Here is a 21,193-nt window from a genome sequence, read left to right as displayed (position 1 = left end):
TTGCACCGCTGAACAGGCTTTGTAAAAAGTTACAAAATAAACCCAAACAACTCATCCACGGGAACAATGTTTGTTTCCACTGCTGGTAAATATGCACATCCTCCTTTGGCCTATAGGACAGAACGTTAGGTTTTTATGGCAAATAACAAGGTTGCAGGAAAAGGTTCGCTTTGTGTGTGTTTTAGATCAGTGTGTTGTTAAGAGGGAAAAGCCACCAGCTTTTTGTTTAAAATGTTATTTATAGGACCTTTGGAAGGGAAACTGTCCCACAGCATCACAGATCCCAGTTTTTGGTTGAATAGCCGGCAGTCAGCTACACTCCCCGGTGTTCTCTGGTTTGTTCTCCTGCTGCTGTACCCTGCTGGGTCCAGAGGAAATCTGACCAACTCCTCAGAATTAGTACAACAGTAAAGTTTCAGTTTTACATTTTGTGACCAAATAGGCCTTGGATCCTGAGCCACGGATCAGAACCAATGAAAATAAACCATCTTATCACTTCTAAAGGAACGAAGAGGAAAGTTCTGATGGTCCCAGATGTTCTTAAATCTAGAATTTGTCCTTTTTCATCATGTTGGCTGGCCATCGCCGTGGTCTTTCTGTTCCCTGGGACTCTGCTTTATTTCCCACGTGGACGTCGCTCCTCTGTCCTGAAAAGGCAGAGAACACATGAGTCCAGCGTCGCTGCTACGTGCCAGCTAGCAGTTTAGTAGCAGCTCACCTTTATCACCACGCCTAAGGGGACCAGGTCCTTCCTGAGGGTGTCGCAGGCTTTGAGCAGAGGGACTCTATCTGGGTACATGCCGGGTTTGTTGTCTGGACGTGCGAGGGCAAATGCCCGGACTTCACTTCTGAAATGTGCCAGCTGCTCCACCACGGCCTGCAGGTTTCCACCGCCTCCCAACGCCTCGGCCTCCTTTGTGAAAACAACCAGATGTGAGGGACTGAAGAGGAGAGGCGGGGTACGGCCCACCAGCTGGTCCACGTGTGGGTCCTGACCTTACTGTGCAGCGGGTCGATCCCGAACACGTCCAGGACATCCCTGATGTAGGTGACCGTCGCTCCCAAGACGGCAGGGCTCCGGACCCCCCCCTCTGCCTGAACAGAAGCACGCACAGCGCTCACTACAAGCCTACACCCCTACAAAGAGCGGCATCAGCCGACTCACCGTAGAAACGGGCTGCAGCTGCCGATTCCCCTCATAAACCAGATTCATCAGCGCACCGACGGCTCTGGGCGTGTCGAAGTCATCTGCCAACGCCGTCCGCACGTTAGACTTAGCTTCAGCCAGGCTGGGGAAACGACGCGGCGCAGAGAGCAAAGCTGAGCAGAAGCCCCAGGAAGGAAGAACGGAGGAAACGTTCAGAGGAGTTCCTACCTTTGCCACAGCAGAGCCTCCTGCACAGGCGGACAGTGGACCTGGCCCCTCATGTAGGCCTGAGCAGCGCTGATGAAGGTGCAGATGGTCTCCAGAGAGGTGCGGGCCTCCATCATGCTGCTGTCGCTGTAATCTACAGCTGTGGAGACCACAGCATGGGTGTGTCTATCAGAGGTGCTACGACCTGCCTCGTTACTGACCAGCTTCCAAACAGCTCAGCTGGACGCGCCTACAGTTAAAACCAGATGTCTGCTCCAAGCTGTCAGAGAACTTTCATGGGTGGTGGATTACCACGTCATCCCATTTAGGAAGAGACTTTATAGGCTTTTCTACCAAATCCTGACATGTATGGACACTTCTGAACACGAGCAATGCTCTAAATGTCATTCTGGCATTTAGTAAATAGAAATGATTTATTTATTCTGAACCGAGTTAAGCCAGGAAAAGTTTCTTCTGATTTCATGTCCGACAGAGAAACAAAGCTGCTTTCCTTTATGCAATTAATGTAAATGTCTGGTTTTGACTGTGCATGTGTGCTTTCTTAGAAAAAGAGGGAATCACCATAGCAACCTGACACATTATTTGCTTCTGGCTGCCCCCATAGACCCAGCACATGTTTTCTGACCGCATAATCGCCAATTAGAACTTGTTCACATGAGAATAAGTTGAAAGAGAGGTTGTACAGTAATCAGTTCTGCAGGTTACCCACCAGATCTATATTTGATCGAGAGACAAAACATCCGGAACTCTTCGGCCGAGTAAGACCGTAGAAAATCCTGATGAAAGAAAAAAAAATGGACTTAATTGCTAAACATGTCTGTGCAAATTCTCAGATATCCGGCTCATCGCAACAGCAAAAGAGAAAAACCATCGCTTAACAGGGGGGGGGGGGGGGATTTTGTTTCCAACTCCCAGTGTTTACAGCTCAGTCCTCCAACACATTCCAGAGATTACATCATCTTCTCATCGTTCAGGTGACCAGGTCCTCCACTCACACCCAGCAGTACCCAGTGATGCTGGGTCACTGATCTGCATCTGACTGAGAATAAGCCCAGGAGGATGGGCCTCCATGTCCTTTAAAACATCAGCACACCACCTGCAGCGAGCCATGAGAACTGATGTCGCACCGTTTTCAGAAAGAACTGAACCAAAGTCGGGTTAACTCCGATTTAAGCCTGTTTGCCGTAAACACAAAGCTCTTTACTTTCTAGCAAAATGAGAAAGTTTAGAGGTTTACAGAACTCTGCATCACATGTATGTCGCTGTTAAAGACAGATGGAAGCTTTACGACTAGAAAGAAACAGGGAGTTCAACAAGGCCGTGTTTTTGAACCTCTTATTTGCTCAATAGGAAATTTCTGCAGTGCAGGTCCATTTTTTAGGAGGTCCTTCAAAGTTCCAGAAGCATCTGTAAAGTTATTTCAAAAATATTTAGCAGCAGCTGATTGCTTAAGAGCTAGGTTAAACCAACCACAGACAGTTTTCACTCAATTCATGTTTGTCTAACATGACAATTATTCTGTTTATCTGAAACATGGAAGTGACAAAGGTAAAGCTCTTTCTAGAGTCTAAAAGGATGCTGGGAATTCTGTTTTGGATAGTAGAGAACTTGATTAAAGCTTTCCCATTTATCCATTCATTATCTACCACTGATCCAAGATCAGGTCACCAGGGGGACAGGTCCTGGAGGGAGACCTAAAACCTCTGAATTACAGTAATCCATGAAGTCTTTACCTTGATGGTTATATAGTTCTTTAAAGATTTCGACATTTTCTCTGCACTGCCCTTCAGGTGTAAGTGACCTAAAAGAATGAGAACAGCCAGTCAGTTGAACACATCTCAGAAGGAAAATGTTACAGTGATAGCTACCGTCTCATTACTATTAATGTAGGGCCTAGTTGCAGGTTATAGCTGTTGGTAAGGAGGGAAAGATTAAAACGCTTGTTTACGTGAGTAGGAGCTCCAAAGACGCACAGACTTGAAGAGTTTTGTTGGAAATGTGTCATTGATTGATTTGTTATCAGATTTCAAAAGGAGTCCCCCTAGGCTCAATGTTAGGTCCCCATCAGCTGTGTACAGCTAAAGCTCTCCTTTATGCAGATAACACCATACTTTACACAGCTGGCTGAGCAGGCAGACAGGCTTAAACTGTGTTCATTTTTTTTTTTAATCAACATACAAGAGAATATTTGGGTACTTGGCCAGATTATTAGCCTTCTTTTTAGCATAAATATTGAACATGCGTTTTAAAAGGCTAACGGTTAGAGAGGGCTTTAATTGTAAAAACAGGATCTGCTTTAATTTTAGGCTCAATTTTGAACATTCTTGACTATGACCAGGATGTTCTCCACCTGAGTAACCCTGGGCACTGGATATCAACAGGATACCAGAACAACAAATGTGCATGTATGACGAGGCAGAATCAGTCATTAAATTAGAATAGAGTCCTTGTATTTACAGCCTCATGTGACCAGTCTAAGGATTCACCTGAATGAAGGAAGTAGTTTGCCCACTGTCCACACTGATGAAAGGCTTCACTCTGAGCAATCTCATTCTCGTGGTGAGGAAAGGCCAGATCGATCCCTCCAGAGTGAATATCCAGCTGACTTCCAAACATGTGACTGAAACCACAAAAAGAAAGATCTGTTAAAATTGGTAACAGATGACTTGTTTCCATCTTCTATCTGCTTTTGTCCCACAATAACATGAGAAAAGGACAGATTCTTTTACTTTTCCACACATTGATTTAGTGTAATTGTTCAGGTTTTCTTACACCATGGAAGATGAAGAATATACTTTAGATACTTCAGATGAAGATAAAATCAAATATAAACATCCACTGTGTAAAACACCACCTTTGTTTCTCTCTGACATAAACTCAAACTAAACTTTCCAGTTCTTACTCTGAGCCTTTCAGCCTACTTTGGTATTGACTCTGTGGACCATGACTCTCTCCTACCAGCTTCAGCAGCAGCTTCCCAAGCTCTGTAGCTTTTGTCCTGAGGAGGATTCACACATTTTACACCAGAACCCGTTCACATCTGGGACACAGAACCCCGTCTCCTTTCTAAACTGTTTGACAGCAGTTTATCCCACACTTTCTATGCCTGCATCGACACATACAGGACAAACATGTGGCAGGAAGCCGGAGAACCTGGAGGGAACCATGTATGCGTGGAGAGAATATGCAAAGTCCATGCAGAGGATCCTGGTCGGGATTTTAACCCAGGACCGTTTTGCTGCAAAGGAACAATGCCAACAACCGCTGCCCCTTTTTTATAAAGTATGAGGTTGTCTTTTTTTATATTAAATGTTCAAAGAGATGGTGATGGAGATGATTTGCTCTACTTTTAGCTTGTTCACTTTATTAATGGTTAGTAGAGTGGAAGAAAATGTGGGAAAACCAACCTGGCGACAGTAGAACATTCAATATGCCAGCCAGGTCTTCCTCTGCCCCACGGGGACTCCCAGTGTGGCTCCTGAGGCTTAGACCGCTTCCACAGAGCAAAATCCCTGGAGTCCCGTTTGTTTGAGCTGCCTGGGGGGGGGGGGGGGCGGGGGTCCAGACAGAGCCGTGTGTCAGACTTTAAACAACAAGCACCTATCACCATATTCACATTAGTCATTATGTTGCTTTGTTGGATAACCGTGTCTGCAGCAATCAGACTTTTACTGGCTGATCCTGGTTTCAGGGATCCGTTTGACCAATTATGACAAATAAGAAATCATGTATTGGTGGTAAACCAGCAGTTAAAGGTACAGTGTACCACTGAAGGGAGAGGCTGCACCCCAGGATTACAAGCTGGTTGCCGTTTGCTTCCCAGCATACAGCTGAAAGCAGACAACTGTTGATAATATTTCAATTAATGAGACTGAAATGATGTTGGACACATAATAATCTACTGTTTGTGAGGCATTGCATTGTGGTGAAGCCTCAGTGACACTTTATCCATGTCCAGTCACTACATTTGAGATTTGCAGAGAAACAGAGGGAAGCTTGCAAGGCTGAGAAAAACCATCCCAACTGTGGAGCACGGGGGTGGCAGCATCATGCTGTGGGAGTGTTGTGCTGCAGGAGGCTAATATCTAATAATATTGATACCCATAATCAGTTTGATCACTATAATTATGAGCCTCAGTTATCATGGTATAGCCTATTTATGAAAACAGTAAATAGACAATAAATAGAAATATTGATGCAACATCTGAATACATCAAGCAGGAGGGTAAAACCTGAGCATTTATGGATCCTACATTTGGATAATGGGCATCAGCATACCATTAAATTAGTTATAAAGTAGCTTAAAGACAACAAAGTCCTTGTTTAGGACGGGCCTTCCCAAAGCGCTGATCTCAGTCCTACAGTAAGGGGAAGCAAGGAACATGGCGTTTGCTGACGCGTCCAAAAAGTGGGAGTTTCCAGTTCCCACGCATCAAATGACCCAGAAAAAGCTGACATTTTTCAGTATATTGGACAGTTTTACCCAGAAGGACAAGGGTTCTGCAAAGAGATCCATTTTCACGAGAAGCACTCCAACATTTCGACACAGAGGACAGAAACACGTACCAGGCTCCCCGTGAGAACCCACGGCTCCCACAAACTTCCCGTAGCGTTCCCCGATGGACTCCACATCAAAATATACGTCACCTGCAAGAAAACGAGCAGAGCCGGGGTAACGCCGGAGCTACACGCGCTTTACCTAGTGAAAGGAAACGTTCTTCATGTTCACCTTCCTCTGTGGCGTAAGCGTGCCCATTCCTGATGATGCCTTCAATGAATGCAACGATGTGATGCACGTTCTCAGTGACTCTCAGGTACACAGCAGGAGGAACCACCTGGAAGAAAGACAGCCTCACTTTATGGATTTATTGTGCTTTACACCACAGGCCTCTCCTCGGAGCAGGTCTGTAAGGCATGCATCTGTCTCTGCGCACCTTTAATGACAGCATATCCCTCTTGAATTCCTCCTCGTACAATCTGGCAACCGCAGCCGGGGACACGTTTTCCTGGCACACATGAGAAGAAAGCAGACTGATGAAAGAAGACTGAAGAAAGCAAACTGAAGAAAGCAGACTGAAGATGAAAGCAGACTGAAGATGAAAGCAGACTGAAGATGAAAGCAGACTGAAGAAAGAAGACTGATGAAAGCAGACTGAAGATGAAAGCAGACTGAAGATGAAAGCAGACTGAAGAAAGCAGACTGAAGAAAGCAGACTGAAGAAAGCAGACTGAAGAAAGCAGACTGATGAAAGCAGACTGAAGAAAGCAGACTGAAGAAAGAAGACTGAAGAAAGCAGACTGAAGATGAAAGCAGACTGAAGATGAAAGCAGACTGAAGAAAGCAGACTGAAGAAAGAAGACTGAAGAAAGCAGACTGAAGAAAGCAGACTGAAGAAAGCAGACTGAAGAAAGCAGACTGAAGAAAGCAGACTGAAGAAAGCAGACTGAAGAAAGCAGACTGAAGAAAGAAGACTGATGAAAGCAGACTGAAGAAAGCAGACTGATGAAAGCAGACTGAAGATGAAAGCAGACTGAAGAAAGCAGACTGAAGATGAAAGCAGACTGAAGAAAGCAGACTGAAGAAAGCAGACTGAAGAAAGCAGACTGAAGAAAGCAGACTGATGAAAGCAGACTGAAGATGAAAGCAGACTGAAGAAAGAAGACTGATGAAAGCAGACTGAAGAAAGCAGACTGATGAAAGCAGACTGAAGAAAGAAGACTGAAGAAAGAAGACTGATGAAAGCAGACTGATGAAAGCAGACTGAAGATGAAAGCAGACTGAAGAAAGAAGACTGATGAAAGCAGACTGAAGAAAGCAGACTGATGAAAGCAGACTGATGAAAGCAGACTGAAGAAAGCAGACTGAAGAAAGCAGACTGATGAAAGCAGACTGAAGAAAGCAGACTGATGAAAGCAGACTGAAGAAAGCAGACTAAAGAAAGCAGACTGAAGAAAGTAGACTGAAGAAAGAAGACTGATGAAAGCAGACTGAAGAAAGCAGACTGATGAAAGCAGACTGAAGATGAAAGCAGACTGAAGAAAGCAGACTGAAGATGAAAGCAGACTGAAGAAAGCAGACTGAAGAAAGAAGACTGATGAAAGCAGACTGAAGAAAGCAGACTGATGAAAGCAGACTGAAGATGAAAGCAGACTGATGAAAGCAGACTGAAGATGAAAGCAGACTGAAGAAAGCAGACTGATGAAAGCAGACTGAAGAAAGCAGACTGAAGACAGCAGACTGATGAAAGCAGACTGAAGACAGCAGACTGATGAAAGCAGACTGAAGAAAGCAGACTGATGAAAGCAGACTGAAGACAGCAGACTGATGAAAGCAGACTGAAGAAAGCAGACTGAAGAAAGCAGACTGATGAAAGCAGACTGAAGATGAAAGCAGACTGAAGAAAGCAGACTGATGAAAGCAGACTGATGAAAGCAGACTGAAGATGAAAGCAGACTGAAGATGAAAGCAGACTGAAGATGAAAGCAGACTGAAGATGAAAGCAGACTGAAGATGAAAGCAGACTGAAGATGAAAGCAGACTGAAGAAAGCAGACTGAAGATGAAAGCAGACTGAAGATGAAAGCAGACTGAAGATGAAAGCAGACTGAAGAAAGCAGACTGAAGAAAGCAGACTGATGAAAGCAGACTGGAGAAAGAAGACTGATGAAAGCAGACTGAAGAAAGCAGACTGACGAAAGCAGACTGATGAAAGCAGACTGATGAAAGCAGACTGAAGAAAGCAGACTGATGAAAGCAGACTGATGAAAGCAGACTGATGAAAGCAGACTGATGAAAGCAGACTGAAGAAAGCAGACTGATGAAAGCAGACTGAAGAAAGCAGACTGAAGAAAGCAGACTGAAGAAAGCAGACTGAAGAAAGCAGACTGATGAAAGCAGACTGATGAAAGCAGACTGATGAAAGCAGACTGATGAAAGCAGACTGATGAAAGCAGACTGATGAAAGCAGACTGAAGACAGCAGACTGAAGATGAAAGCAGACTGAAGAAAGCAGACTGAAGATGAAAGCAGACTGAAGAAAGCAGACTGAAGATGAAAGCAGACTGAAGAAAGCAGACTGAAGAAAGCAGACTGAAGAAAGCAGACTGATGAAAGCAGACTGAAGAAAGCAGACTGATGAAAGCAGACTGATGAAAGCAGACTGATGAAAGCAGACTGATGAAAGCAGACTGAAGACAGCAGACTGAAGATGAAAGCAGACTGAAGATGAAAGCAGACTGAAGAAAGCAGACTGAAGATGAAAGCAGACTGAAGAAAGCAGACTGATGAACGCAGACTGATGAAAGCAGACTGATGAAAGCAGACTGATGAAAGCAGACTGAAGAAAGCAGACTGAAGACAGCAGACTGAAGAAAGCAGACTGATGAAAGCAGACTGAAGAAAGCAGACTGAAGAAAGCAGACTGATGAAAGCAGACTGAAGACAGCAGACTGATGAAAGCAGACTGAAGAAAGCAGACTGATGAAAGCAGACTGAAGAAAGCAGACTGAAGAAAGCAGACTGATGAAAGCAGACTGATGAAAGCAGACTGATGAAAGCAGACTGAAGAAAGCAGACTGCTGAAAGCAGACTGCTGAAAGCAGACTGAAGAAAGCAGACTGAAGAAAGCAGACTGAAGACAGCAGACTGATGAAAGCAGACTGAAGAAAGAAGACTGAAGACAGCAGACTGAAGACAGCAGACTGATGAAAGCAGACTGAAGAAAGCAGACTGATGAAAGCAGACTGAAGAAAGCAGACTGATGAAAGCAGACTGATGAAAGCAGACTGAAGAAAGCAGACTGAAGAAAGCAGACTGAAGAAAGCAGACTGATGAAAGCAGACTGAAGAAAGCAGACTGATGAAAGCAGACTGATGAAAGCAGACTGATGAAAGCAGACTGAAGATGAAAGCAGACTGAAGATGAAAGCAGACTGAAGATGAAAGCAGACTGAAGAAAGCAGACTGATGAAAGCAGACTGAAGATGAAAGCAGACTGAAGATGAAAGCAGACTGATGAAAGCAGACTGATGAAAGCAGACTGAAGAAAGCAGACTGATGAAAGCAGACTGAAGAAAGCAGACTGATGAAAGCAGACTGAAGAAAGCAGACTGATGAAAGCAGACTGATGAAAGCAGACTGATGAAAGCAGACTGATGAAAGCAGACTGAAGAAAGCAGACTGAAGACAGCAGACTGATGAAAGCAGACTGAAGAAAGCAGACTGAAGAAAGCAGACTGCTGAAAGCAGACTGCTGAAAGCAGACTGAAGAAAGCAGACTGAAGAAAGCAGACTGATGAAAGCAGACTGAAGAAAGCAGACTGATGAAAGCAGACTGAAGAAAGCAGACTGATGAAAGCAGACTGAAGAAAGCAGACTGATGAAAGCAGACTGAAGAAAGCAGACTGAAGAAAGCAGACTGAAGAAAGCAGACTGATGAAAGCAGACTGAAGAAAGCAGATTGAAGAAAGCAGACTGATGAAAGCAGACTGAAGACAGCAGACTAAAGAAAGCAGACTGATGAAAGCAGATTGAAGAAAGCAGACTGATGAAAGCAGACTGAAGAAAGCAGACTGAAGACAGCAGACTGATGAAAGCAGACTGAAGATGAAAGCAGACTGAAGATGAAAGCAGACTGAAGAAAGCAGACTGAAGAAAGCAGACTGAAGAAAGCAGACTGAAGAAGCGCTGCGATCGATGCTCTGATGGCTCAGTTTTATCCCTGCCTACCTCCCAGCTCCTTCGGATTATTTTGTCGTCAATGTCAGTGATGACCATGGCGTGGATCACGGTGATGCCGAAGACTCTGGTCAGGATCCTCTGCAGGATATCAAACCTGACATAGGAACTGGGAGGAAGCAGAGGTTGGATCAGGTCCACGCTCTCGGCCCACACCTGGAAGCTCTCAGCGTTGACATATTTACCAGGCGTGGCCCAGGTGAGCATGGTCGTACACTGTGGGTCCGCAGCTGTACCTGCGACAGAACACATGCTTTACAGATGACTGCAGCAGCTGGCGTGAGAGTGGGAGTGGGAGGGACGCGTTCCCTACCAGGTGGCTGTGCCCTCTCTGGCCAGGATCAGAGCTTCTTTCTCTTTGCTCAGGCTGTTGAAAGTCTTGATTCCCGTGTCGAAGCCCCTGGGAGGGAGCCAGGCCTGCCCTGACGCGCTGTGTCTGACAGGAGCCCGGCCGCGGAGGCTGACGAGCCCGCGGAGGACCTTTCCGCTCCGGATCATGGTCCAGCGCCTTCAGCCAGAGCCCCAGTGCGCAGCCGCTGTTAGCTTCCGGTCACGCGGCTACACCTGTGCTCTGACCCAGCGGATGCTGTACATCCCACCTCTACACCTGTTGTTGCTGTAAGAAGCGCTGAAAGTGGCGTGAAGGTAAAGCAGGTCAGAATAGAGCCGCACCGCGTCTTCTTCTGGAGCTTATAGCGGTCAGCAAACAATAATGTGGTGCGTTACCGCCACCTACCGGTAGGGCGCTTTGACCAAGACAAGCTGGATAAAAAAAATGTATATATTGTCATCTCAGTAAAGTGTTGATTTAATCTGCTAATTAATAGTGTTGTTGCTGTTTTGTTTGTATTTATGACAACTGTGGTTGTAATTTGTTGGAAGTACTGTTAAACTATAGCTTGTATAACTATAACTGTTAAACTGTTTTAATATTTAGTTATTTTTTCTGTCTGAGAATGTTATGCTTGTTCTAAATAAAAGTTATTTCATTGGGCTAATGAATCATATTTGAGATGTAATAACCTCATGACATATCCAGACTTTATTATTTAGGTGTTTTTTTTCCAACAATGTGCTCTCTTATTTATATTTATTTATATTTAATGTTCATGTATTTACTGGGAATCAGCCGCAGTAATGTTCCGATAAGAAAATTGTCTTTGAAGAATCGCACGTCAGCATGGCTCCACCATCTTTTTATTTATTTATTTATTTGTTTATCAAGCTAAAGACAAAGCTGTTGAAGTCAGGTTTGGGTGGTGAAAATCTAAATATTGTTTTCCCTCATTATTATTCTGGCTATTTGCAAACCTAAAAACTGTCTAGATAGATAGATAGATAGATAGATAGATAGATAGATAGATAGATAGATAGATAGATAGATAGATAGATAAACTATAGAAAAAACCTCTATGTGATTGGATAAATCATATAGACAGCATAGGTATATGGCTGGTAAAGGCATAGCCATAAACTATTAAAGTATACTAATAAAGTAAAATTAAGGTAAACTAAACTACTAAACTTATAGCTTTACACTAATCTATTTCCAAGTCATCCCTTATTCTTAAAAACAACACGGACATTTTTTTAGGATTCAAAGAACATAATTTTTTTTAAATTATCCACAAAAAAAGACACTCTTTAAAACCCAACTTAGCTTATCTAAGGTAATTTGCCACACACAATATGGCGGACGTAAAGTATCGTCTCGGCCAGAGAGGGGGCTATCGCGACTCCTTGATCCCGGAAGTGTCAGCTGGTGTCATGTGATGGTTCCTTCTGGCAGCCTGCCTGAGGAGCGATGTGAAAAATAAGAGTGTGTTTGTGAGGAGGGCTTCCGGACTACGAGGTTTGGCCGCAGAAGAAGCGATCCAGGATGCAGAACGTCATAAACACGGTGAAGGGGACAGCGCTGGGAGTGGCCGAGTTCCTCACTCCCGTGTTGAAGGTAAACTTCCAGGGAGAGGCTAGCTAAGGTAGTGGCTCATGTGGGCAGAGCTTGCAGGTAAACAGAGCTGCTCCAGTGAAGCTCTGGGGGGGGGGACTCCATGGTCCTGGACACCATGGTTACCATGGTAAGGCTCCCTAACACCCAGCTTCGGTTTGTCCCCACAGGAATCTAAGTTCAAAGAGACTGGAGTCATTACCCCAGAGGAGGTGAGAGACGCGCTTCAGCTGCCCCACCTGTGCCAGCTGGACCCGTTTGCTGCCACTAAGGCTCTGTGTGTTTCAGTTTGTTGCAGCCGGAGATCACCTGGTTCATCACTGCCCCACGTGGAAGTGGTGAGTGGCTGACCCCTGATTGCTCTGATCAAGCAGGTCCAGAGGTTTTGTTTGCACTGATAGAGCCGTGTGCTGCACGGCGCTGCACGGTAGGAAGGAGCTAGGCTCCTGTGTCTGATGCTGAGTGAAGCGTCTCTCTGTCAGCACTAAACTTCACGTTTAGGATCGTCAGTCTGGGTAGAAGCGAAAAGCAGTTCCCAGATGTTGAGTTCATTTATTAAAAGCAAAATAAACTCTAAATGAACATTTCTTACATGAAAATATAATTACAGCATGAACCCAAACCTTCATGTATTAATGGCTCACTCCAATAACCGCGTGTAATGTACGTCCTCGAGCAGCAACGCAGGTCCACATCATCACCCAGCCGCCGTGCTTCACTGTCGCCATGACACTTTTAAAGCAGATGGAACGGCGTGCATCTGTAAGACGTACATCTGTAAGACGTACATCTGTAAGACGTACATCTGTAAGACGCGCCTCTGTAAGACGTACATCTGTAAGACGTACATCTGTAAGACGTGCATCTGTAAGACGTGCATCTGTAAGACGCGCCTCTGTAAGACGTGCATCTGTAAGACGTACATCTGTAAGACGTGCATCTGTAAGACGTACATCTGTAAGACGTACATCTGTAAGACGTACATCTGTAAGACGTGCATCTGTAAGATGCGCCTCTGTAAGACGTACATCTGTAAGACGTACATCTGTAAGACGTGCATCTGTAAGATGCGCCTCTGTAAGACGTACATCTGTAAGACGTACATCTTTAAGACGCGCATCTGTAAGACGCGCATCTGTAAGACGTACATCTGTAAGACGTACATCTGTAAGACGCGCCTCTGTAAGACGTACATCTGTAAGACGTACATCTTTAAGACGCGCATCTGTAAGACGTGCATCTGTAAGACGTACATCTGTAAGACGTACATCTGTAAGACGCGCCTCTGTAAGACGTGCATCTGTAAGACGTACATCTGTAAGACGTACATCTTTAAGACGCGCATCTGTAAGACGTGCATCTGTAAGACGTACATCTGTAAGACGTACATCTTTAAGACGCGCATCTGTAAGACGCGCCTCTGTAAGACGCGCATCTGTAAGACGTACATCTGTAAGACGCGCCTCTGTAAGACGTACATCTGTAAGACGCACGTCTTACAGACGCACATCTGTAAGATGTGCATCTTACAGATGTGCGTCTGTAAGACGCGCATCTGTAAGACGTACATCTGTAAGACGCGCCTCTGTAAGACGTACATCTGTAAGACGCACGTCTTACAGAGGCACATCTGTAAGACGTGCGTCTGTAAGACGCGCCTCTGTAAGACGTGCCTTTGTGTTGTTCTTGGCCAGCAGCTGGTTCTGGTCATGAAATGCTCCCTTGGAGGCCATTTTTTTTGCCCATTCTCTCTTTCTTGTCATCCAGTCATGACCTCTTACCTCACCTGAGACAGAAAGGAATCAGTTGATCACGTTTAGTCAGTGACTCAATGAGGGGCCCAGTCACGTTTCCACACAAAGAAGGTGGATTTGGAGCGCCTGTTTCTCTTAGGAAAGGACACCCTCCTTTGAAAAAGCCTTTTTTTGTAATTTGCCACTTCTCTTTGTCTGATATTAGAATTGCTTTGACCTGAGCCTCATTTCCTGGTTCTGCCACAAAGTCTCCACTAATCCCTCGACTTTCAGGTCCATACCATGTGGGCAAAAGCCTAAAAGCACACCTCCTAGTATCTAACCTCAAAGATTATGTGTATCTACAGGGTTATTTATTTACTTATTTAGGAACGGACGTTTTATTATATTTACTCTGTAGGTCATGCAGCTTTTCGGCTTTTACTTCCTGCAGATCTTTGCGCGTTTCCCTTTTACTTCTGCTGGTGCGTGTGTAGAATCTGATCTGACGGCTAAGCACGCCATCCAGGGGGGTCGCTCACATCCAGCCAGACGACTCCTATCTAACTCCCAGGGAGGCTCGCTGATGGAGCGAGCGGGTCAGGGAGCGAGGACGAAGCTTCTAAAGCCTCCGTCTTTCCCAGGAGACTGAAGGTTGAGGCAGCTGCTGGTGGATGTCACACCGTCACTGATGTTTAGTCTGGAGAAAGGCCTTCTCTTTATTTTTATTTTCTGTGAGAACGTCCTGTTCTACTGCAACAAATCTGTCCTTAAGTCTGGATAACGGCACCGTGACCGTCTTTAAGTTGAACCCACTGATCTCTATTATTCACTGGAGTGCTAATAGCCGCTGTTAGAACCGCTGTGAAGCCACCAGCCGCCATATTAGTACTCCCTATTTTCCCCCAGTAACTAGGGAATATGTGCGCTACAGCATCGAATAACGAGGATTTTCTCATGTTCAGGGGGTGCTTAAGACTTTTAAAATGTCAAATGCCATATACTTTTATTTTATGTTCTAAAAATATCAAGTACTGAGAAAGTCATGTACTGAAATATTTTATTTATATATATATATATATATATATATATATATATATATATATATATATATATTTAATATGAATAACATGTAAAATATTTTAGCACCTAATTTCCTAGTGGTTGATAGTGTTAGTACATCCACTGACTGTAGAATCACCTATGAAACGTTTTCACTCAGCCAGAAAACTGCTTGTTGTTGCAACTAAATCCTGTGGGATTCTGTGAGAGTAGGGAGTAGCAAGATGGCGGCCAGGGACTTCAGTTTTTAGGCAAAATCAGCACTCCAGTGGTCAAACCGCTAAAAGTAAGAACGTTCCACGGGATCCTGAAAATGAGATCTGATAAAAACAAAGATGGCCGCCTGGTTGGACCTGCACTGTCCTTTAGGACCAGGAAGCTCTGGTTAGTGTCTGGAGACGGTGTGATGATGGAAGGTAGAGGTATGGTGAAAATGTGGGTGTGTGGAATGGATGCAAGCAGATCATTGGTTTCCCTGCGTTGTGTAAAGAGACGTCTCCCTGCAGGGCCTCCGGGGAGGAAGCAAAGGTGAAGCCGTATTTGCCCCAGGACAAACAGTTCCTGTTGACCCGTAACGGTAAGTCCAGGTCCAGCTCACATCCCCTACGCCTACCTGTGCTTCCACTTTTAGAACGTCATGACTGCCAGTTGTTCTCTGTGACAGATTTAAAGTTATTAGTCATCACTGACAGAACCAGACGTTCTCGTTAAAGACCTTTGGTTCTTCTGTGAAGGTTCTGATTCATTGTAGACCAACACTTGTATCCTGACAGTTCACCAGCTGTTTTGGTTCAGTTTCTTTTTTTTTAACCTTTTTATTTCAAGGCACCAAAGAACTGATCCTTGACCATGCTGCTGTAAACGTTCTGCTCATCATCTGTTCCACATGTTCCTTTAGTACCAATCTGCCTCCATTCTGTTTCTGTCCAGCAAGACAAAATCTCCCCTTTTCCTTCTGCCCTCCCTTCCTTTGTTCTACCTCCATCCCATAATCCTTCCTTCTTTCCTTCCTTCCTTCCTTCCTCATGTCCTTCCTTCCTTATGTCCTTCCTTCCTTCCTTCCTTCCTTCCTCATGTCCTTCCTTCCTTATGTCCTTCCTTCCTTCCTTCCACTCCAGATTTTTCTGTTTAATATTTTGGGATGAATGTCTGAGAACTGTAGAACGCTCTGGTCCTGACATGGAACAGCAGGAACACTGCTCTCAGTCCACGCCTTGTTTCCTCGTTGTGTTTGAGATCTGGCTGCCTTGTTCCTCTGGCTGTCTGAAGGCCTTTGGGTCGTTCCAATCCAAGCCGTGCCGCATCTATTCCTTCCTTCCTTCCTTCCTTCCTTCCTTCCTTCCTTCCTTCCTTCCTTCCTTCCTTCCTTCCTTCCTTCCTTCCTTCCTTCCTTCCTTCCTTCCTTCCTCATGTCTTCCTCCCTTCCAAGCTGTGCCGCATCTATTCCTTCCTTCCTTCCTTCCTTCCTTCCTTCCTCATGTCTTCCTCCCTTCCAAGCCGTGCCGCATCTATTCCTGCAGACATCTCTGCTCTGATACCCGCCGGCGTGTTTTCCAGCTCCTTTGATGCTCTTCTTCTTCTTCTCCTCTTGGTCTCTTGTAGTTCCATGTTACAAGCGCTGTAAACAGATGGAGTATTGTGACGAGCTGGAAGCCATCATAGAGGAGGACGATGGAGACGGGGGCTGGGTGGACACCTACCACAACGCAGGTGGGAGACGCTCAGAGAACCTGTTTCTGGAATAGAACCCAGTTTGTAACGTCAGACAGAAAACATGGGGGGGGGGGGGGGGGCTGTGTGTGTGGGTAAAGGTAAATGAGGCTGATGTGAGTGTGTCCAGCAGGTGTGCTGGGAGTCACAGACGCTGTGCGAGACATTTCTCTGGACAACAAGAAGGTAAGCGTCTTAAGACTCCACACCTGGTTCTGCTGTCTTAGAACGTTACAACTGAAAAGCTCCACAGGGTTCCTGTTCTATGTTTGGACCGACCTCCATCCCTGAGCTCATTTTTAGTCAGCGCTGTGCCTTTTCACACAGGTGCTCATTATAACGTCAGACTTCTGAGCGTTTATTGGGCCGTCCTGTAGGGCTGCAGCGATTGGTTGACAACGTTGACAACGACAAATGGTCACCGCGTCCTTTAAACAGATTTAAACATTGTGGCGGTCTCAGTATCTCACCCAGCTGTAAGCTGAGCGGCTGATCGCGTTTTAAATCTACCGCTGCGAGTCAGTGGGATGATATAACTGTTCATTCATCACTAAGATGAATGAACAGTTCAGATTTAGCTGAAGCTGCTGAAGCTAAATGCAGAACCTTCCTGGATGAACACCTGTCAGAGGACACGAGCCTCCTGGACCTGGTCCTCCACCAGAGACACAAACTGGTTCAGTCTATCAGTCTCTGGGTCAACCAGATCCTAGCGGATCATTCTGTGAACTGATAACTAAACGATGGTGGAAGAACGGGTTAACCTGAGCCACAGTGGGAGCTGTGCTCCGTCACCCTTCTGCCTTTCCTTGAGAACCACGGAGAATCCAGCTGACGCTCCTCTGAATCCTTCCAGGACAAGAACATGAACGCCACGTCCGCACCGCGCTGTGATGACGAGGAGGAGGAGGATGAAGACGGAGAAGCAGCGGACATGGAAGGTATTGATCTCCGAGTGTGTTGACAGATCTCAGACCACGCCGTGGTTACGACTACTTCCTCTTGAACCTTTTCAGAGTACGAGGAGAGCGGCTTGTTGGAAACGGATGAGGTACGCGCAGATCTGAGTGCTTCTTCATGTCGGTGAAGCTGAAGTCCACCTGACTAACAGAGCAACTGTCTCCTGCATCTAGGCCACCCTGGACACCAGTAAAATGGTGGAAACCAAAGCAGAGGCTGGCAGCGAGGACGCCATCCTGCAGACCAGAACCTACGACCTGTACATCACCTACGACAAGTACTACCAGACGCCTCGACTCTGGCTCTTTGGATACGATGAGGTATGTAGACCACAGCTCCATGTGTGGCTGCATGGAGCACCAGATGATCCAGACGCCGGTGTGTCTCCCAGGACAGGCAGCCGCTGACTGTGGAGCAGATGTACGAGGACATCAGCCAGGACCATGTGAAGAAGACCGTCACCATTGAGAACCACCCCAACCTGCCTCCACCCGCCATGTGCTCCGTACACCCGTGCAGGTGAGGAGGAACCATGGGAGATGGTCCCACCTACAGACTCTTCCCTGTCCTGCTGTCTACATCTGTGCATACATACACATCCATTCCTTCATCCATAACACCATCATGACACATCCATGCATCCATCCATGGATGCATGGATGTGTCATGATGGTGTTATGGAGGTTTTTTTTCCCGTTAATGGGTGGTTTTTCTTCCCACTGTCGCTTCATGCTTGCTCAGTATGAGGGATTGCAGCAAAGCCATGTACAATGCAGATGACTCTTCCTGTGGCTCTACGGTTCCCCAGGAGTGACTGCTGCTTGTCGGGACTTTGATGCAATCAACTGGTTTCCTTATATAGGACATTTTTGACCAATCTGTATAATCTGACCCAATCTGTATAATATGATTGAACTTGACTTTGTAAAGTGCCTTGAGATGACATGTTTCATGATTTGGCGCTATATAAATAAAATTGAATTGAATTGAATTGAATTGAATCCATCCACCCACTCACTCAGCCATTTTACCAATTTAAACCTATTTAAAGGGTTTAAATTTGTCCTATTTAAACCCTGACATCTGCAGGAACGTCTGCTGCTTCTTCAAAGGGCCCTGTTGTATTTACACTTTGAAAATAAAAAAATGCTTAGAGAGCTCTGGAGTTGTTGAAACTTTGACATGAAAATGTGTAGGAGCTAGGGCTGGGTGTCATCTAGGATGAGCCGATACGATTCTCCATTCAATACGATTCTCCATTCAATGCGATTCTCCATTCAATACGATTCTCCATTCAATACGATTCTCCATTCAATACGATTCTCCAGTCAATACGATTCTCTGTAGCTCAGCTTGATTTGACTCCATTGTCGATATTTATTACCTTCAAATTAATGCTCAAAGTCCTTCAATCAACAAAACCAGCCAAATATTAAGTTTATGTCCATTTTATTGAACACTGATACATTAACAGGAAAATAAATCATCTGGTTCACAGCATTTAATGAATCACAGAAACCAGGAATGTTCCCAAACGTCTGATTTTAGGGACGAAGGAGTTTCTAAAATCCTGTCAGCCGTTCCACAAATTCCTCTCACTGCTCTTCCTCACTGTGAGCAGTAATGGTTCTATAATAACGCCCCCTAGGGGTTGGGAGGTATATCGATATTGAGAGCCAGAATATCGATATTAAATATTTAGTAAAAACATGGAGATTAATCTCTGTATGGATTTTTATGCACAGCCCTAGTCCGAACCCTGATTGTTCTCCTACTGCAGAAAAAATTGCAGGATTAGTGAGATGTTTCTACAATGCCGGATCATGAATCAGTGATGAATATTGCAGTCAAAATAATATAATTTGCATATCAGCTAATTAGAATATCATTCAAAGGTTATTTAATATTCCCAAATTCATCCTTAGATCCATTCCACACAGAGGTGATATATATCTTAAACATTTATTTCTGGTCATTTTATGATGGAATCTTACAGCAGATGAAACCCTGACATTGAATAATAAGGATATTTTTATTGCAGAAATGTGAACCTGTTGAAAATTCTCTGCTCTCAGTAGTTGGTCAGGTGTCCTTCTGCCGGACTTACTGCATCAGCACACCTCCAAACCTTTGCTTGACAGTCCACTCTAGGCTGCCGTTAGCCCTGCTGCTTGTTCAGCTTCTCCCATCACATTTTTTCCTTCCACTGAACTTTTATTAATATGCTTTGATAAGTCCAGCGTTTTAGCACAGGCTGTCAACTCAGCAGTCTATGATCATGTAGGCCATGATGTTACATTTGCAGGTTCTAATCTGGATTGGTCTTCCATTCTTATTATTAAACACTGAAATTTAGATTATGATTTTGTGAGTTCCACTGTTTGAGGTGATTTACTGAACTATAAGAATTGTTGTGATGATATTAGAACTCATTGATGTAAAGCTGTATGCTCCGGACTCAATCGACTGTTTCCATTTCTCTACAAGGTGAACATGAGTTAGCCTCAGACACAGAAATGAGAAGTGTTCAGTTTGATGGCGTGTCTCTTTCATACGATCTCTGTTTTCAGACATGCCGAAGTGATGAAGAAGATCATTGAGACGGTGGCTGAAGGTGGAGGAGAGCTGGGAGTGCATATGTATCCTTGACTGGTTTGGAAAGATTTCCTGAAGAAAGCCTCATCTCTCTAAAACGAATATGGCAGCGCAGCTTTAAGACGGGAAAGCAGTGTTCAAACAAGCATTGATAAGAAGGGACTAAAGTAGAGATGTTACCACCAAAGCAGACACAGTGGACCAGGTCAAGGCCGCATGTCGAGCCCGGTGGTGGAGGGGTGAGGATTAGCCACAAAGCCCTCTGTGAACTAATGTACAGTCATAGCAACATGGTGAAGGGAAGTGGGTGAATTCCTCTAGAAAAGCAGAATTAATTCAGGAGTTCTTAAAACAGAGGATTGTGAGAAGTCATTGCTGCTGAGGTGAAATTAGATTTTCATTAACTTGTTTAAATAAGTTGTGCATGTTAACCAGGAGACGTGGCTTGCTGTGGTTGGGACTGACCTCAGGCTTGTATCTGTAGACATTTCCTGACCCACACAGTTCATGCTGTTCCAGCTTAGACCTGTTTTCCTCAACTAAGACTTCCAGGTATCTCCTGATTTTCCTAAAGTTTGTCCAGGCTGTCATTCCCACAATAGAATATGACTACACAAGACACTTCACAATGTAGTTCCATCTGTGTAGAAGTGCTTCAGCTAACAGCATATCTGCTCTGCTTGGTCTCAACACAACTATACAACCGGTTTATTTTACTTTAACGCTTTGTGGACGTAGGAGTGCTGAGCCTGTGATGAATCTTTTATTGTATGGTCTGCCTGTTCTCGTTGACACCTCAAAAGTCCATCTGCTGACAGTTAGCATCTGTATGACCCTGTGCAGATGCTATAGATGGTTTCTATCTAATCTACAGCTTTCTGAAAATCAGACCTTCAGCCCAGCGATATCTTGATTAAATGACATACAGCTGCTGCATTCTGACAACTCAAACTCATTCCTCACTGCTTCATGTGCACCAGTCAGGTTCTAAAAAAATGAATGAATAAATCTAGCTGAAAAAAAACATTTTGTGTTGTGTTGAATGTTAACCTTTGCTTGGTGTCCACTGACTTCT

At 44.8% G+C, this 21,193-nt stretch overlaps 2 protein-coding genes across 7 annotated transcripts; one reads left to right on the top strand and one right to left on the bottom strand.

Annotated features, from left to right (window-relative positions):
* Window positions 1-219: 219 nt before the first annotated feature.
* LOC105920499 (cysteinyl-tRNA synthetase 2, mitochondrial) lies at window positions 220-10,745 on the bottom strand. Of its 5 annotated transcripts, none has more exons than XM_021312630.2 (15): window positions 10,424-10,745; window positions 10,296-10,346; window positions 10,102-10,219; window positions 6,310-6,381; window positions 6,105-6,210; window positions 5,942-6,022; window positions 4,783-4,912; window positions 3,862-3,995; window positions 3,109-3,176; window positions 2,085-2,151; window positions 1,376-1,514; window positions 1,166-1,289; window positions 997-1,091; window positions 719-910; window positions 220-647 (listed from the first exon to the last, which is right to left on the bottom strand). In XM_021312630.2, exons 1-14 carry the CDS (start codon window positions 10,606-10,608, stop codon window positions 733-735), a joined length of 1,548 nt encoding a protein of 515 aa, XP_021168305.2. In that variant the 5' UTR covers window positions 10,609-10,745; the 3' UTR covers window positions 220-647; window positions 719-732. The 5 variants fall into 5 exon arrangements, with proteins under 5 accessions (XP_021168305.2, XP_021168301.2, XP_021168304.2 ...); XM_021312626.2 differs by having other exon boundaries at window positions 997-1,095; window positions 10,424-10,743; XM_021312629.2 differs by having other exon boundaries at window positions 719-913; window positions 10,424-10,742.
* Window positions 10,746-11,856: 1,111 nt separating this feature from the next.
* On the top strand, window positions 11,857-21,142 carry atg3 (autophagy related 3). Of its 2 annotated transcripts, none has more exons than XM_036128135.1 (12): window positions 11,857-12,061; window positions 12,229-12,270; window positions 12,347-12,396; window positions 15,360-15,430; window positions 16,456-16,563; window positions 16,694-16,749; window positions 17,420-17,504; window positions 17,580-17,614; window positions 17,697-17,843; window positions 17,915-18,042; window positions 20,094-20,162; window positions 20,671-21,142. In XM_036128135.1, exons 1-12 carry the CDS (start codon window positions 11,990-11,992, stop codon window positions 20,750-20,752), a joined length of 945 nt encoding a protein of 314 aa, XP_035984028.1. In that variant the 5' UTR covers window positions 11,857-11,989; the 3' UTR covers window positions 20,753-21,142. The 2 variants fall into 2 exon arrangements, with proteins under 2 accessions (XP_035984028.1, XP_012711556.1); XM_012856102.3 differs by having other exon boundaries at window positions 11,858-12,061; window positions 16,697-16,749.
* Window positions 21,143-21,193: the final 51 nt, after the last annotated feature.

The sequence above is a fragment of the Fundulus heteroclitus genome, chromosome 24 (assembly GCF_011125445.2).
Source record: "Fundulus heteroclitus isolate FHET01 chromosome 24, MU-UCD_Fhet_4.1, whole genome shotgun sequence".
Taxonomy (NCBI): domain Eukaryota; kingdom Metazoa; phylum Chordata; class Actinopteri; order Cyprinodontiformes; family Fundulidae; genus Fundulus; species Fundulus heteroclitus.
The sequence above is the reverse complement of the archived record's forward strand: the minus strand, read 5'-3'. Positions and strand labels throughout refer to the sequence as shown.

Excerpts from the sequence above, each read along its gene's own strand:
- LOC105920499 (XM_012856101.3), bottom strand. The coding sequence starts at position 10,608 with ATGATCCGGAGCGGAAAGGTCCTCCGCGGGCTCGTCAGCCTCCGCGGC. Across the intron at positions 6,211-6,309 it reads GGGATATGCTGTCATTAAAG|GTGGTTCCTCCTGCTGTGTA; the intron begins GTGCGCAGAGAC and ends TCTTTCTTCCAG. Across the intron at positions 3,996-4,782 it reads GAATGTTCTACTGTCGCCAG|TCACATGTTTGGAAGTCAGC; the intron begins GTTGGTTTTCCC and ends TTGTGGTTTCAG.
- atg3 (XM_036128135.1), top strand. The coding sequence starts at position 11,990 with ATGCAGAACGTCATAAACACGGTGAAGGGGACAGCGCTGGGAGTGGCC. Across the intron at positions 17,505-17,579 it reads AGAAGCAGCGGACATGGAAG|AGTACGAGGAGAGCGGCTTG; the intron begins GTATTGATCTCC and ends GAACCTTTTCAG. Across the intron at positions 17,615-17,696 it reads GCTTGTTGGAAACGGATGAG|GCCACCCTGGACACCAGTAA; the intron begins GTACGCGCAGAT and ends TCCTGCATCTAG.